General features: G+C 38.7%; 2 protein-coding genes across 4 annotated transcripts in view; one reads left to right on the top strand and one right to left on the bottom strand.

Annotated features, from left to right (window-relative positions):
• Window positions 1-14,367, bottom strand: part of LOC123658013 (low molecular weight phosphotyrosine protein phosphatase-like) — a 479,256-nt gene that overhangs the window by 191,445 nt on the left and 273,444 nt on the right. The gene's annotated exons all lie outside the window — the stretch shown is intronic.
• LOC123657931 (neurogenic protein big brain) overlaps window positions 9,262-14,367 on the top strand; it is a 112,253-nt gene continuing 107,147 nt past the window's right edge. Inside the window, exon 1 of the mRNA XM_045593420.1 lies at window positions 9,262-9,595. Within this exon, the coding sequence (XP_045449376.1) occupies window positions 9,262-9,595 (334 nt within the window). The remainder of the gene's footprint in view (window positions 9,596-14,367) is intronic.

Raw genomic sequence — 14,367 nt, 5'->3', positions numbered from 1 at the left:
AAAACTAAACAGAATAAAGAACAAAATAGAATAGAACAGAACAGAATAGAATAGAACAGAATAAGGACAGAACAGAATAGAAGAGAACAGAATAGAATAGAATAGAACAGAATAGAACAGAATATAACAGAATAGAACAGAATAAGAACAGAACAGAATAGAATAGAATAGACTAGAACAGAATAAGGACAGAACAGAACAGGATAGAATAGAATAAGAACAGAACAGAAAAGAACAGAATAGAACAGGACAGAACAGAATAGAATAGAATAAGAACAGAACTTGTGGAGGCCTGTGTCCAGCAGTGGACTGTATAGGCTGTAATGATTGGCAGGTAGGTTTCTTATGGGACGTAGACATCCCCTAAGAAGGAATTTTACGAAACTCGACCCCTAAGGGGGTAAAACGGGGGTTGGAAGTTTGTATGAAAGTCCTATGTTTTTAAAGTAAGAGACTTGAAATTCTCTATAGATGGTGAAAAGGTGTCCAAATAATTTATTTTTAGAAAACAAATCGAAATTAAAATATTTAAGATAAAAATATTTAAGGGTCGAGTTTTGCAAAATCCGTTCTTAGAGGATGTCTACGTCCTATAAGGAGCCTACCTGCCAAATTTCAAGTTTGTGGGTGTTATAGTTTTGGAGATTTCGTGATGAGTGACCTTTCGCTTTTATATAATGTATATATATATATATATATATATATATATATATATATATAATAGAAAGGTAACTACTCACTCATCACGAGAACTCAAAAACCGCTGGATGATCCATCCATCTAGGATTGACAAAGAAGAAATTTAGCAGGGAGGTAGATTATATAGACGTCCGCTAAGAACGCATTTTGCGATATTCCACCGCTAAGTGGGTTTAATTGGGGTTGATGGTTTGTATGAGACATATACAGTAGCTATAAGTTCGCCTGATAGGTTATTTATACTGCAGCCTGAAAATAAAACTAAAAATGTGGTGTATAGAGAGGTTTTATAAAAATAACTATTAAATTATACTACCTGTGCCTTTTCAAAAGTTTCTCAGCGTGATAAGCATTTCAAGTGACTGAAGGAAAAAAAAAATTTGCGTTAAACATCTTGATCGTAGTCGTAGTCGCGGGTAACAGTTGGTGTATTATAAAACAAAGTCTCAAAAAGTGTATGTGATCGATTTCCTCAAAATCTACTGAACGGCTAAGCCGATTTTGATGAGAGTTTCACTGGAAGTTTGCCGGGAAAACTTTGTGACACACTGATTTCAACGTGGGCGAAGCCGCGGGCACAGCTAGTATATATATAATCTGAATCTCGGAAACGGCTCCAACGATTTTCATGAAATTTAGTATGTAGGGGATTTCGCGGGAGATAAATCGATATAGCTAGTATTCATTTTTGGAAAATGTCGTTTTATCCCGGTTTTTTGAAAATATCATTTATATTTTATCAATATGTGATTCGTATTTAAGTATGATTTCCAAAAAACACGATTTACTAAAAATACCGAGCTAAGCTCGGTCACCCAGGTACTAATCCTTTATTCGCTAACCCATTGTATGCATTTGGCTTAGGCTCGTGTCATCGACTACCCGTCTTAGTTGTTATTAGCCGAGATTATACAAAGAATAATAATTAAATATGAATTAAAATTTACTAAAATCCTTGGAACTTATAAAGCCGACCGATGGCGGGATAGTCATCCAACTGCTGGCTTTGAAATACACAGGCCGAAGACGGGCAGCAGCGTCTTCGGTGCGACAAAGCCAGCCCTGCGGTCACCAACCCGCCTGCCCAGCGTGGTGACTATGGGCAAAACACATGAGCTCACGCCATTTTTGGCGCGAACTTGTGGAGGCCTATGTCCAGCAGTGGACTGCAATAGGCAGTAGTGAAGAGCTGTGCTCGCAACTTCGTCCGCGTGGAATTTAACATAAAGTTATTTTTCAGTTCGATAAGTTATAAAATAAATATATTTCTAAAATAAAAGTAGTCTGAGTTAATTCCTATCACACCAGCTTCATTGGGCCCCTACCCCCCATTCTGACCTCACGTAATTAATGGATGTCCCCCTATCTGTACACAAGTTGTTAGGGATTTATTTTATGTTTCACTATATAACAAAAATTAATATTAATTTCGTATCGTATCGTATCGTTTCGTAAGTATTAGTTGTTTTGATATACATATTATCTATACATATATACAAATAAATAAAATTGGAGTGTCTGTTTGTAAGATTAAAATAACCACTTTTTACTGAATGCATATGGATATACACGATACATATACCAAAATAACATTTTTTTACAATTTTTGTCTGTCTGTCTTTCTGTCTGTTTGTTCCGGCTAATCTCTGAAACGGCTGGACCGATTTTGAAGGGACTTTCACTTGCAGCTGATGTAATAAGAAGTAACTTAGGCTACTTTTAGTTTTGAAATATATTTATTTTATAAGTCTGCGAACTGAACAATAACTTTTTTGTTAATTCCACGCGGACGAAGTCGCGGGCACCGCTAGTATAAATACATAAATACACATATTACACCCAAATTCAGGCGGGAATCGAACCCGCAACCCGCGGAACAGAAAGCAGGGCCCACTACGAACTGCGCCAACGGGATAGTCAAAGTAAATGTAAATTAATCTTTCTTTCAGGCAAGCAAAGCTTTTATTTTTACCTGAATATTGGATTATTAATTCACAAAATTTCATCTGTACCAACATGGCTTAGGCGCTTTAGGATCTTCTAATTAAATAAATAATATTTTATAGTTTGTTCTGTAGTCTGTCAAAGAGTTTTCAATGTCCCTTATTTTTAACTTTGAAAAGCTCGAAGTCTTATACGTACAATAACAATAAATATATATAAGTACGTAACTACTCGTACTAGTCTATACTAATATTATAAAGCTAAAGAGTTTGTTTGTTTGTTTGAACGCGCTAATCTCAGAAACTACTGGACCGATTTGAAAAATTATTTTAGTGTTAGATAGCGCATTTATCGAGGAAGGTTATAACCTTCAACAAAAGACAGACAAAAATTGTAAAAAAAAATATTATTTTGGTATATGTATGTATATGTAGGTGTATACATCCATATGCATTGAGTAAAAAGATGTTATTTTATTATTACAAACAGACACTCCAATTTTATTTATTTGATAAATAAGCCGCAGATTAACAGTGATAACACTTGCGAAGGATTAATGATATAAGTTTTCTAAAGTAGGTTAAACTGTTGAGTAGGCTTAACTGAACTTCTATACATTAATGGTTTTTATTTTTAATACATGAAGTATTATTTTAAAAAAATATGTAATTAAAGAGAAATAGAAGTTAAAAATCTCTCTGATTTTTCTCTCTGATTTTCTTACATTAATGCAGCAACTATTGATCTCATCCTATAAACTCCTTATAATATTGTTTATTTCAAACAAAAAATCATAAGGCCATTTTAGCCGTATAATATGATATATTAAGATTAAGAAGACATTGAAAAGTTAAGCTTATAAAAAAAATAACCACGTAACGGTTATCGATTTGCCGTGATCTCTATCAGGAGGTACCTACACCTTCACTGAACAGAATCGTGAGAAGATTTAGACAATGATGGTTTTCAAATAACATAACCCAATCCGGATTATTGTACTATGTTATTAACTTTAGTATCTTATATGTCTAAACAGAAAATCTATACCGGATATTGATATTCTGAGTTTGCTAATATCCCTTTCAGCCTGTAACCTACCACTGCTGGGCATAAGCCTCTTTCTCCGTGTAAGAGATAGATTGAAGCTGTCACCAACGCCAACACGCCAACACACCAATACGCCAATACGCCAACACGCCAACACGCCAATACGCTAACACGCCAATACGCCAATACGCCAATACGCCAACACGCCAACATGCCAACACGCCAACACGCCAACACGCCAACACGCCAACACGCCAACACGCCAACACGCCAATACGCCAACACGCCAATACGCCAATACGCCAATACGCCGATACGCCGACACGCCAACACGCCAACACGCCAACACGCCAACACGTCAATACGCCAACACGCCAACACGCCAACACGCCAACACGCCAACACGCCAACACGCCAACACGCCAACACGCCAACACGCCAACACGCCAACACGCCAACACGCCAACACGCCAACACGCCAACACGCCAACACGCCAACACGCCAACACGCCAACACGCCAACACGCCAACACGCCAACACGCCAACACGCCAACACGCCAACATGCCAACACGCCAACACGCCAATACGCCAACACGCCAACACGCCAACAGAAGGGCACAGCAAGAATTTCCTGCTCAAAATATGGAGCAGCCCGACTGGGGTAGAACCTCGACCTTACAGAAGATCACAGCAAAATAATACTGTTTTCAAGCAGTATTGTGTTCCTGTTAGTGAATAAGGTGACCAGAGCTCCTGGGGGGATTGGCGATTGAGTCGGTAACGCGCTTGCGATGCTTCTGGTGTTGCAGGTGTCTATAAGCTACGGTAATCGCTTACCATCAGGTGAGCCATACGCTTGTTTGCCGACCTAGTGACATAAAAAAAAAACGTGCCACCACGCAGTTTTTGAAATTTATTTGTTCAAATATAATTCTTTATTTGCAAAAACATTAAAATCAAGTCTATGTAAACAATATAATTATATCTATTAACAAAATAATAAAGCGGTCTCAGTAACCGCACAGTACCATAAGTGGTGAAAAAAGTAACAGCAAAATTATGTATGACGGTGGTTAAAGGTTAGGTTAGGAATGCACTTCTCTTCTTCTGCACCTGGAGGGAACTGAGCCCGGGTTATCCGAGGCCCAGTACGGGTTCAGAGCGGGGCGGTCCACATTAGACGCCCTGCTCTGGCTTAAAAGATGGACGCAGGCGGCGGTCCGCGACGGGGAGAAGGCGTTGGCTGTCTCGCTTGACATCGCCAACGCCTTTAACAGCTTACCACACGCGACGATACTGGAGGCACTCCGCTACCACCGGGTGCCTCTGTATCTGCGGACGCTGCTGGGCGACTACCTCCAGGGTCGCGAGGTCCTATTGCCAGGGCGCGACGGTCTGCGGCGACGTCGTGTCTCGTGCGGAGTTCCACAGGGGTCAGTGCTGGGACCGCTTCTGTGGAATATCGGCTACGACTGGGTGCTTCGGGGCACGTTGCCCGCAAGTTTGCGGGTCTCGTGCTACGCCGACGACACTACACGACACGACGCTAAAGGAAGGGACCTCCCGGAAGTAATGCGGTTGGCCACGGCTGGCGCAACACTTGTGGTCGGCCGTATACGAGCCCTGGGGCTGGAAGTCGCCCTGACGAAGACCGAGGCCCTACTGTTCCATGGGCCTCGAGGGGGACCCCGTCCAGGTACGCGGGTGACTGTGGATGGGGTTTCGGTCCGGGTGGGGACCCAGATGAGGTACCTGGGTCTCACCCTGGACGGGAGGTGGGCTTTTGGGGCTCATTTTGCAGAGCTAGCCCCAAGAGTCGTGAAAGCCGCCGCCTCACTGGGAAGGCTGCTGCCGAACGTGGGTGGTCCGAGTGCCCATTGCTGTCGGCTGTACTCCGGGGTCATCCGGAGTATGGCTATGTACGGGGCACCCATCTGGGCGGACGCCCTCGGTCGCGCCAACAAAATCCAGCTGCGACGGCCGCAGCGGGTCATCGCGACGAGGGCGATACGCGGTTACCGGACGGTGTCCTGGACGGCGGCGTGCGTGCTGGCCGGCGATCCCCCCTGGGAACTGCAGGCGGAGATCCTCGCCGAAACATATCATTTTGTGGCGGCGAGGAGATCCCGGGGGGACTCTCCTACGTGGGAGGAGCTCGCACGCATGCAGAGGCTGGCGCAGGACACCCTGTTGCGGCGGTGGACGGAGGACTTGGCTTCGCCAGTCCCCGGGCAGTGGACGGTGGACGCAGTGAAGCCGGTCCTCCGGAAGTGGGTGAGGCGGCGGTTCGGGCCGCTGACCTTCCGTCTGGTGCAGGTGCTTTCCGGACATGGGTGCTTCGGTAAGTACCTGCACCAAATCGCGAGACGGGAGGCGACTCCAGCCTGCCACGAGTGTGGAGCGCCAGAAGATACGGCACTCCACACGCTGGAGGCGTGCGCCACTTGGGAACCGCAGCGGCGCACGCTTTCAGCGGTTATCGGACGGGATCTCTCGCTGCCGAGTGTCGTAAAGGCCATGCTTGACAGCGAGAGATCGTGGCAGGCGGTGGTCTCCTTCTGCGAAGAGGTAATGACGCAGAAGGAGACCGCGGAGCGGGCCAGAGAGGAAGACGCCTCTGCTGGCCCACTCCGGCGCAGACGTACGGGGGCAAGGAGAAGGCGGTTTGCCCACCTCCTCCCCCCTCGTAATAGTGGGGTCGGCGGCCGATAGACGGGGGACTTCGGCCGGCCGGACGACACGACCCCATACGTCTGGGGGTGGCCTTGTTGTGAGCGAGGCCACCCCACCATCATGCCGGAGCCCGGAAGCTTTGTCCGGGCCTACCGCTGAGGCGAGGTGGCGAATGCTAGCGCGACCCCTCTCGCCCCACCCAGGCGGATGACTGCTAACACGTGGTGGTTTTTAGTCAGTAGGAGTCTGACATAACCCTCTGGCGCCCCCGCGCTGGAGGGTAACCATGATGGATTTTCCCCACGTAAAAAAAAAAAAGGAATGCACTTCTCAATTGTCAATAATAATATACTTACTAATAAACTTATATTAATATACTTATATTTCGATGTTCGGAGGAACAGGTTACACATCATACGCTCTTCGTGTGGACCCATTATACCCATAGATTAAAATATTGAAAACTCGCATTATTAATACTGCTGAACAAATCAGTTAAACTTTAATACGAACAAGTGTCATAAAAAGCACGTTAAGGAAAAGAATATGTCTTTGTATTCGTAATGAAAATGAATTTAAATAACATCATATAAGTCTTTTTCTTCGTCGTTTTCTCACTGCTGAGGATCGTGACCACATATGATCTTCCACTGAACACGGTTAAAGATAGTTAATAATTGTGTTTGCTCGCAAACGAAAAAAAACCGACTTCAATTACATCGACGAGTAATACAACGTAGATCGACGAAAAAATAGTCAAGTAACTACGCGTTATCAAAGATTACTCAAAAAGTAGCTATTAGATCTCGATAAAATTTATATGTGACCACATGACAAACATCAGCTTTCGATTAAATTAAAAATTATTAAAATCGGTACACCCAGTAAAAAGTTATTGCGGATTTTCAAGAGTTTCCCCTCGATTTCTCTCAGATCCCATCATCAGATCTTGGTTTCCTTATCATGGTACTAAACTATCGATATCTCCTTTCCAACAAAAAAAGAATTATCAAAATCGGTACATCCAGTAGAAAGTTATGCGGTATAATACAACGTAGGTCGACGAAAAAGGCGTCAAGTAAAAACGCATTATTAGATATAACTCGAAAAGTAGTTGTTAGATTTCAAATAAATTTAAATGGGACCAATTGACACACACCACCTTTCGATTAAAAAAACATTGTCGAAATCGGTCCACACGGTCAAAAGTTCTGATGTAACAAACATTAAAAAAAAATACAGTCGAATTGAGAACCTCCTCCTTTTTTGGAAGTCGATTAAAAAGTAAACCCTAGACCATAAGTATAGTATTATAAGGAAATAATAATAATACAAAAAAAAAAAAAAAATGTTGTACCATAGATTAGATTAAGAACCGGTCGGTGGACTCACGTCTCTTTTGGAGACATTAAAAACAAACATAGTCTGACTTGAACAGCGATGTTGTTGACTAACGCCTACCTTGAAATAGAGAAAAAAAATAAAAATAAAAATTTGCATGTATTAGAGTAAAAAAGGACATGGGTTCATAAGCCCGTGGATGTATAAGACTTGTTAAAAAAAAAAAAAAAAATCATATGGCAAATAGCGTTTTCCACAATCGGTGAAAGTAATGTTGTAAATAAATAACTCCTCGCCTTATTGCATGAGAGCTGGTGCATTTTTTGCCCAGAGAATCGGCATAGCGATTCAACAGGGAAATGCTGCCAGCATTCTTGGCATAATTCCACGCGGACATGATTTATACCAAAACTATCTGTAAATATTTAGTTCTTAAGTTGCGAATTGTAAATATGTATAATGTTGAAAGAAATTAGTCTGTATAGTGCCCACTGCTGGGCCTTTTTCTCCATGTAGGAGAAGGGTTGGAGCTCAATTAACTACGCTGCTCCTCTACGGATTGGCGGATATACTATCCTATATAACGATCGATGTCAGGTGTATATGATAACGACCGATAGCTTAAGAAAACCTACAAGGACAGACATTTAAACCGAAAAGAAATATTTGCACAAACACAAATATGCCGAGCGGGAATCGAACCCGCAAATCGCTGATGTAGTCGTATATAGCACAAGCACCAATAAACCAGAGCGGTTGTTCACAAACGGTGAAACGGTGTCCTTAATCTTATACAAATTAATATAATATTCATATTATTCAGATAAGCTTTCAGTGAAACGATAAGACACGATGGTCTTAATTGCTCTACCTGAACAGATTTGCGGGCTTCGGAGCCGATATCTGTAATTTAATAAGATAATAATTTAGTTGACTGTGGGCGTATTAAATTGGTCTCTGAATTTCAATTTCAGTAAATTATTCAGTCTTATTTTGTAACAAGATTTTTGAAATTTAATTTTTCTAAAAAGACTGTTTGAGGCCAAGCGTCAAGGGAATTATTGTAGGTGAAGTCTATGTTCTTAATGTGGCCAAGAGATTAAAAATGATTATTAATTTTTTAAGTTAATTTTAAACAGATAAATATTTATTCACAATTAAAACAAATAAAACAAAAGATTCCTTACTACAAAATATATTTTTCTCTAAAAAAAGGGATCATTGAAATATTAAAAAACGTATACTACAATAGCATTTATAATTAAAGGCATATTGTATTTAATAGTGGAGCGGCAAGTTGGTGATTTTATTACACCCTCGCTGAAATGCAGGTCCCGGGGGCGGGGGCGTAACAAGTGGCGGACATGTGCCCCTGCTCCATTCATTCCCTCATTCACTTGCCGACTGCCGAGTCGCCGCCTCACTTCAAGCCGGTCCGTGGACACGCGTGGGTGTCCTGCTCGATCGAATCGCGCGCGAAATACGTAATCGGTTACGTTATTTTGAATCGAAGTTATGACAAGTTATTGATAGCAAATATATTTGTTTATTCAAAATGGGCGAGCAAACGTTCAATATCGACGATAACAATTTAGAACAGCACATAGTTACGTTATTCGAAAAGTTGGAGTGTTTACGGAAGGATGCAAATTCGAACAGTGATAACGTGTTAGCAGGTCGAGTGCCGGCGAGGCTGGAAGTGCGGACGCTGTCGTTGTGGAAAGCTGTTGTCGCGGAGTGTGTTGCGTCGTTCCTGTATGTTTTTATAGTGTGCGGAGCGGCGGGCGGAGCGGGCGTCGGCGCGTCCGCCTCAGCTGTGCTACTTGCCACCGCGCTCGCTTCCGGCTGTGCCATAGCCACGTTAACTTTATGCTTTGCTCACATATCTGGTAAGGTTCGATTTATTTCAGAGGCTAGTTTCATCGGTTGTGGATAACGCTTTTTTAAGTGATAACGATATCCAACGAATAAAAGTTCTAGATTTATTATTTGTTTACTACTTACTATTTCTACCATCAAATTCCAATATATTTATGATATATTTCTATTTACAAATATTAATTTCAAAGTTTTCTAATAGCCTATTTTACATTCCGCTGTTAATTTGTATTTTCGAGACTTATGTGCAGTGTACGGAATCCAGAACCGGTGAAACCGGCCCTGTATCTATTTATTCAAATTGATATGTCTATACAAATTCTTATTAGTGCGACGTTCCGCAGCAAATAGAGAGTCGGTGTAGAGATATGAAATAATATCAGTTTTGTGCATCAGGTGTTACGTGTTGTTCTTTAGCGAAGGGGAACGAAGAACCGCACCGCAAGCTGCACACGTGCCTTACCTGCTATTTTTTCTGTTTCCTTTTCCTTACGTCACGCTATCCTTATGCCATTACTTTATATCACAGTAGCTGGTCCAAACTTTTTACTGTTACATTTTTCTTATTTTGTATAAATATATAGATTTTTTGTTGTCTTGACAATAACGAAAACAAAAAAACAAAATAAAATTAAATCCAATTTGGTGAAGTTGTTCGTTTTCGTAAGTTTTGCACTTATACTATACATTTCGGGGTTTCATATTTATTTATAAGTAGTTTTTTATATATTTTTATATAACATATCCAGACATAGCATTTACAAGTTTATTAAAACTATTATTTAGTAGATACTACTTTATTACAGATTTACAGTTTCAATAATAAGGTTATAACAAAAAGCAAGAATGCCATTGCCAGCCGTCACGTCTGCTAGTTACAGGCAGATGTTTGTCATTAATTCTCTTTTTTTTATTCTGGCTCTAACTTACCCTTTCTCACGAGACGTATACCACATCGTTAATTTAACTAAATTATTTCAATTGAACTTAACAACTTTAACTTGAAAACATTTTTTTTTTTTAATAAAAGACATTGGTGTTTTACATACAGTTTACGTTTTATTTATACAAAATACTTTTTTGTTAAATTTGCTGACAGTGAGACTGTCTCTACAACAAATAATTTTACTAAACCCTACATGATATATCTTTACTAATATTATAAATGCGAAAGTAACTCTGTCTATCTGTCGCGCTTTCACGCCAAAACTACTAAGCTGATTGAAATGAAATTTAATATTCAGATAGTCTTAAACCTGAGAAAGGACATAGTCTACTTATTAATGCGAAAAAAAGAGCGTAAGGGGTTGAAAGGTGGGGATGAAAAGTTGTATGGAAGTATCGTCATTTTTTGAGCTAGAAGCTCGAAACTTATTTTTTGGGCTTTTTTTGGCTTCATTCGTTATAAATAAATATGACATTCAAGGTTTATGTGAATGTTTCATAAGTTTGCGACTTGAGACAGAATATTGGAGCTATTCTTATGATCAAAATAAACCAAAAGATATATATAAAAAATGCTGCCCAAAGTCACTATTCCACGCGGACGAAGTCGCGGGTACAGCTAGTAGTTAATAAAACTTTAAACAGTATCATATCCTAATTGCACTTGACCATTATAAAAACATGTGTATGTAAAATTAATTCAATACAAATATATTTATGGCGCGGTCCCACGTGCACCCTTCAACCTTTAATCCTTCATAATTTTATAACAGCGGTCACGGTAAGGGAACAATGGTGAAGGGCATTTTAAATTATGTCATATGGACAATGACGTATGCTCTCATCTTCACAATCGGCCCTAATTCTCGATAATAGAGTTGGCAATAAATCTTAAATTGAAAGTAAATTGTAGAGCCGTCGCCCTAAATTTCATTTTTCACTAACGTGCTCGACTTCGCTATTTTAAGATGTGTTTATTGTTTTTACAGTGTAATTCTTTATTTTCACAACTTCACTACACCAAAAAACTCAAACAGAATGTCCCTCCCTTGTCTCTTGACAGACAAAGCAAGGCGATTGCCACAATTACATTTGATTACCAATTGGAATATGCAAATACTATTAATTATATAATATTAGTATGAAATTATTTATAACTAAAATTAAAAACAGTTATTTAAAATAACCTCAAATCTAATATATAAAATTCTCGTGTCGCGGTATTTGTAGTTAAATTCCTCCGAAACGGCTTGACCGATTCTTATGAAATTTGTGTGCATGTTGGGTAGGTCTGAGAATCGAACAACTTCTATTTTTCATCCCCCTAAATGTGAAGGATAGTCCACCCCAATTCTTTTTTTAATTTTTAGATAAATTATTTATTTTTTTATAATACAACATTAAAAAATACATACAACTCTAAGTTTTCAACCCACTATCACCAACCCCTATTTTTAATAGCGTTTAGCGGCAAGACAACGATTACTGGGTCAGCTAGTAATCATATAAAATTAATACATTTTAATTTAACTAGACATTTAAAAAAAAATACCCAACACAAATTAATAGGTTATCATAAATAGCTCAATACAAAACTATGAAAAACTTATAAATGTAATAGAGTTAGAAAAATTGTAAGGAATATATTGATCTATAAAAAACCTTTTTATAGATCAATAAAGCAATACTAATAGTGTTTATAAATTTACATCACTTCTATTTAAATAAGTCTCACACAAATTTGTAACAAAAATTTATATCGTAACTTTGTACATTTTTTTAATATTTACGTTAGTTTAGATGTATACTATATTCGTAAATTTTTATTTTTATACTAGCTGTGCCCGCGACTTCGTCAGCGTGGAATAAAAAAAAATTTTGTTCATCTCGCAGTTACAAAATGAAAAATAAAATAAATATTTCTTCTTCCTTGTGACTAGCCCGTTGGCGCGGTTTGTGCTCCGAGGGTTGTGGGCTCGATTCCCACCCCGAGTCTGGGTGTAATGTAAATAGTTATTTATATACTAGCTGTGCCCGTGACTTCGTTCGCGTGGAATTTAACAAAAAAGTTATTGTTCAGTTCGCAGACTTATACGTACGTAGCCTAACTTACTTCTTATTACATCAGCTATCTGTCAGTGAAAGTCCCGTCAAAATCAGTCCAGCCGTTTCAGACATTAGCCGGAACAAACAGACAGACAAAAATTGTAAAAAAAGTTGTTTTGGTATATGTACCGTGTATATATATTCATATATGCATTTAGTAAAGAGCGGTTGTTTTAATATTACAAACAGACACTCCAATTTTATTTATTTGTATATAGATAAATGACATAGAATTCGCCCTTTTAAAACAAATCTATTAAATCGGCAAAATTACCAAAAGTATAAAGCTAAAAATCGAATAATAAAAAGCGTAAATATGTTTATTTAAAGTTTAAACATTAATAACATAATACATTAAACCTCTTTTAAAAATATAGTTGATGTAAAAAGTATAATTATCGTCCGATAAAAATAAAAAAACCAATTTGTAAGTTTACTCGAACACAATACTGCATTAACTTCCATTTTACGATAAAATCAATGTAACCAGTTTAAATAAATGCACGACGACTGGACCTAGCGTTGCCATTATTATAAAAACCAACATTTCCAGTACATATTAATACAATAGTAAGTATACATATGTTAATGTGTCCATTTATATTGACATGTTTAATTTCAGTCCAACATTGTTATTAAACAAAAATGCTTCCATAATAATCGTATAAAGGTAGGTAAAGAATAATTCGCGCTCCGCAAACTCTTTGGAATAATATGGAAAACTTTCACGACACTTTTTAATAAAAAAAAATAAAAAACTTCGTACAGCAACACCCATGGGAGGCAGGATTTAATTAAAACTTAAGAATTAGTTTTTCTTCCGTAGAAGTAATGAAATCGTTAAAAATACTGGTTTAATAATAAACTGGTAATTAATCTTGGATTCTTGGAGGTTGAACTACCTAATTAACATCAGATATGCTGAGGGTTCAAAGAAGAAAGAAATTAGGACAGTGAAACGTAGAAAGTACAAGGTTTGTATGAGGATAACCAAAGTTAAAGGAGTTACAGAGAAGTTGTTTTTGGCAACAAAATAACTTTGTGCAATAAAAGAAAAAAGAAAAAAAAACTTTGTTGAACTTCATTGACACTGAATGCTTAAATGATGCGTAACTCTGGCTTTGTTTAGTCAAAAAAGTACAAAACTTTGACAGTGGATTCTATGGTTTCGGAGTTTCCCATAGAAACGTTAAATTTGGCCAAATTCCGTTCTCACACTTTTTTTCCTATCTTCAAACGATATTGCGTCAATTTGCTTTGACAAAAAGTATTAACCATTTTTTATGGATATTCACGCCTGACCAATTTACATTGACCATAGTAGTATATATAAATGTTATATAGAGACTTTATGTATGTTTGTAATAAAAAAAAACTACTAGACCGATTAAAAATGTTCTTTAACCTGAAAAATGCTACGTCGTCGGTAACTAACAATGAGTGACATAGGAATCAAAAAAAGTGATATCATGGGTGGGTTACACAACTATAAGCGTAGGACTAGGAACGAGGAACACGTACCACTTGGCGGACTATGTACTCGTATATTGTATATCACTTCAATCACGGAGTATATTTCTGTGGTCTGTGACTTCAATAAACAAATATTTATTAATGCTGCATCTTAAATATCGGTACGATATCAATAATTTTATGACCACTTTTATCAGAATTTTGAGAGGAAAAATTGGGCGGCTCGTCCAACCGGAAATACTAAAAAGAAGCATTTGCT

This window comes from Melitaea cinxia, chromosome 1 (assembly GCF_905220565.1).
Source record: "Melitaea cinxia chromosome 1, ilMelCinx1.1, whole genome shotgun sequence".
NCBI classification, from domain to species: domain Eukaryota; kingdom Metazoa; phylum Arthropoda; class Insecta; order Lepidoptera; family Nymphalidae; genus Melitaea; species Melitaea cinxia.
The sequence above is the reverse complement of the archived record's forward strand: the minus strand, read 5'-3'. Positions and strand labels throughout refer to the sequence as shown.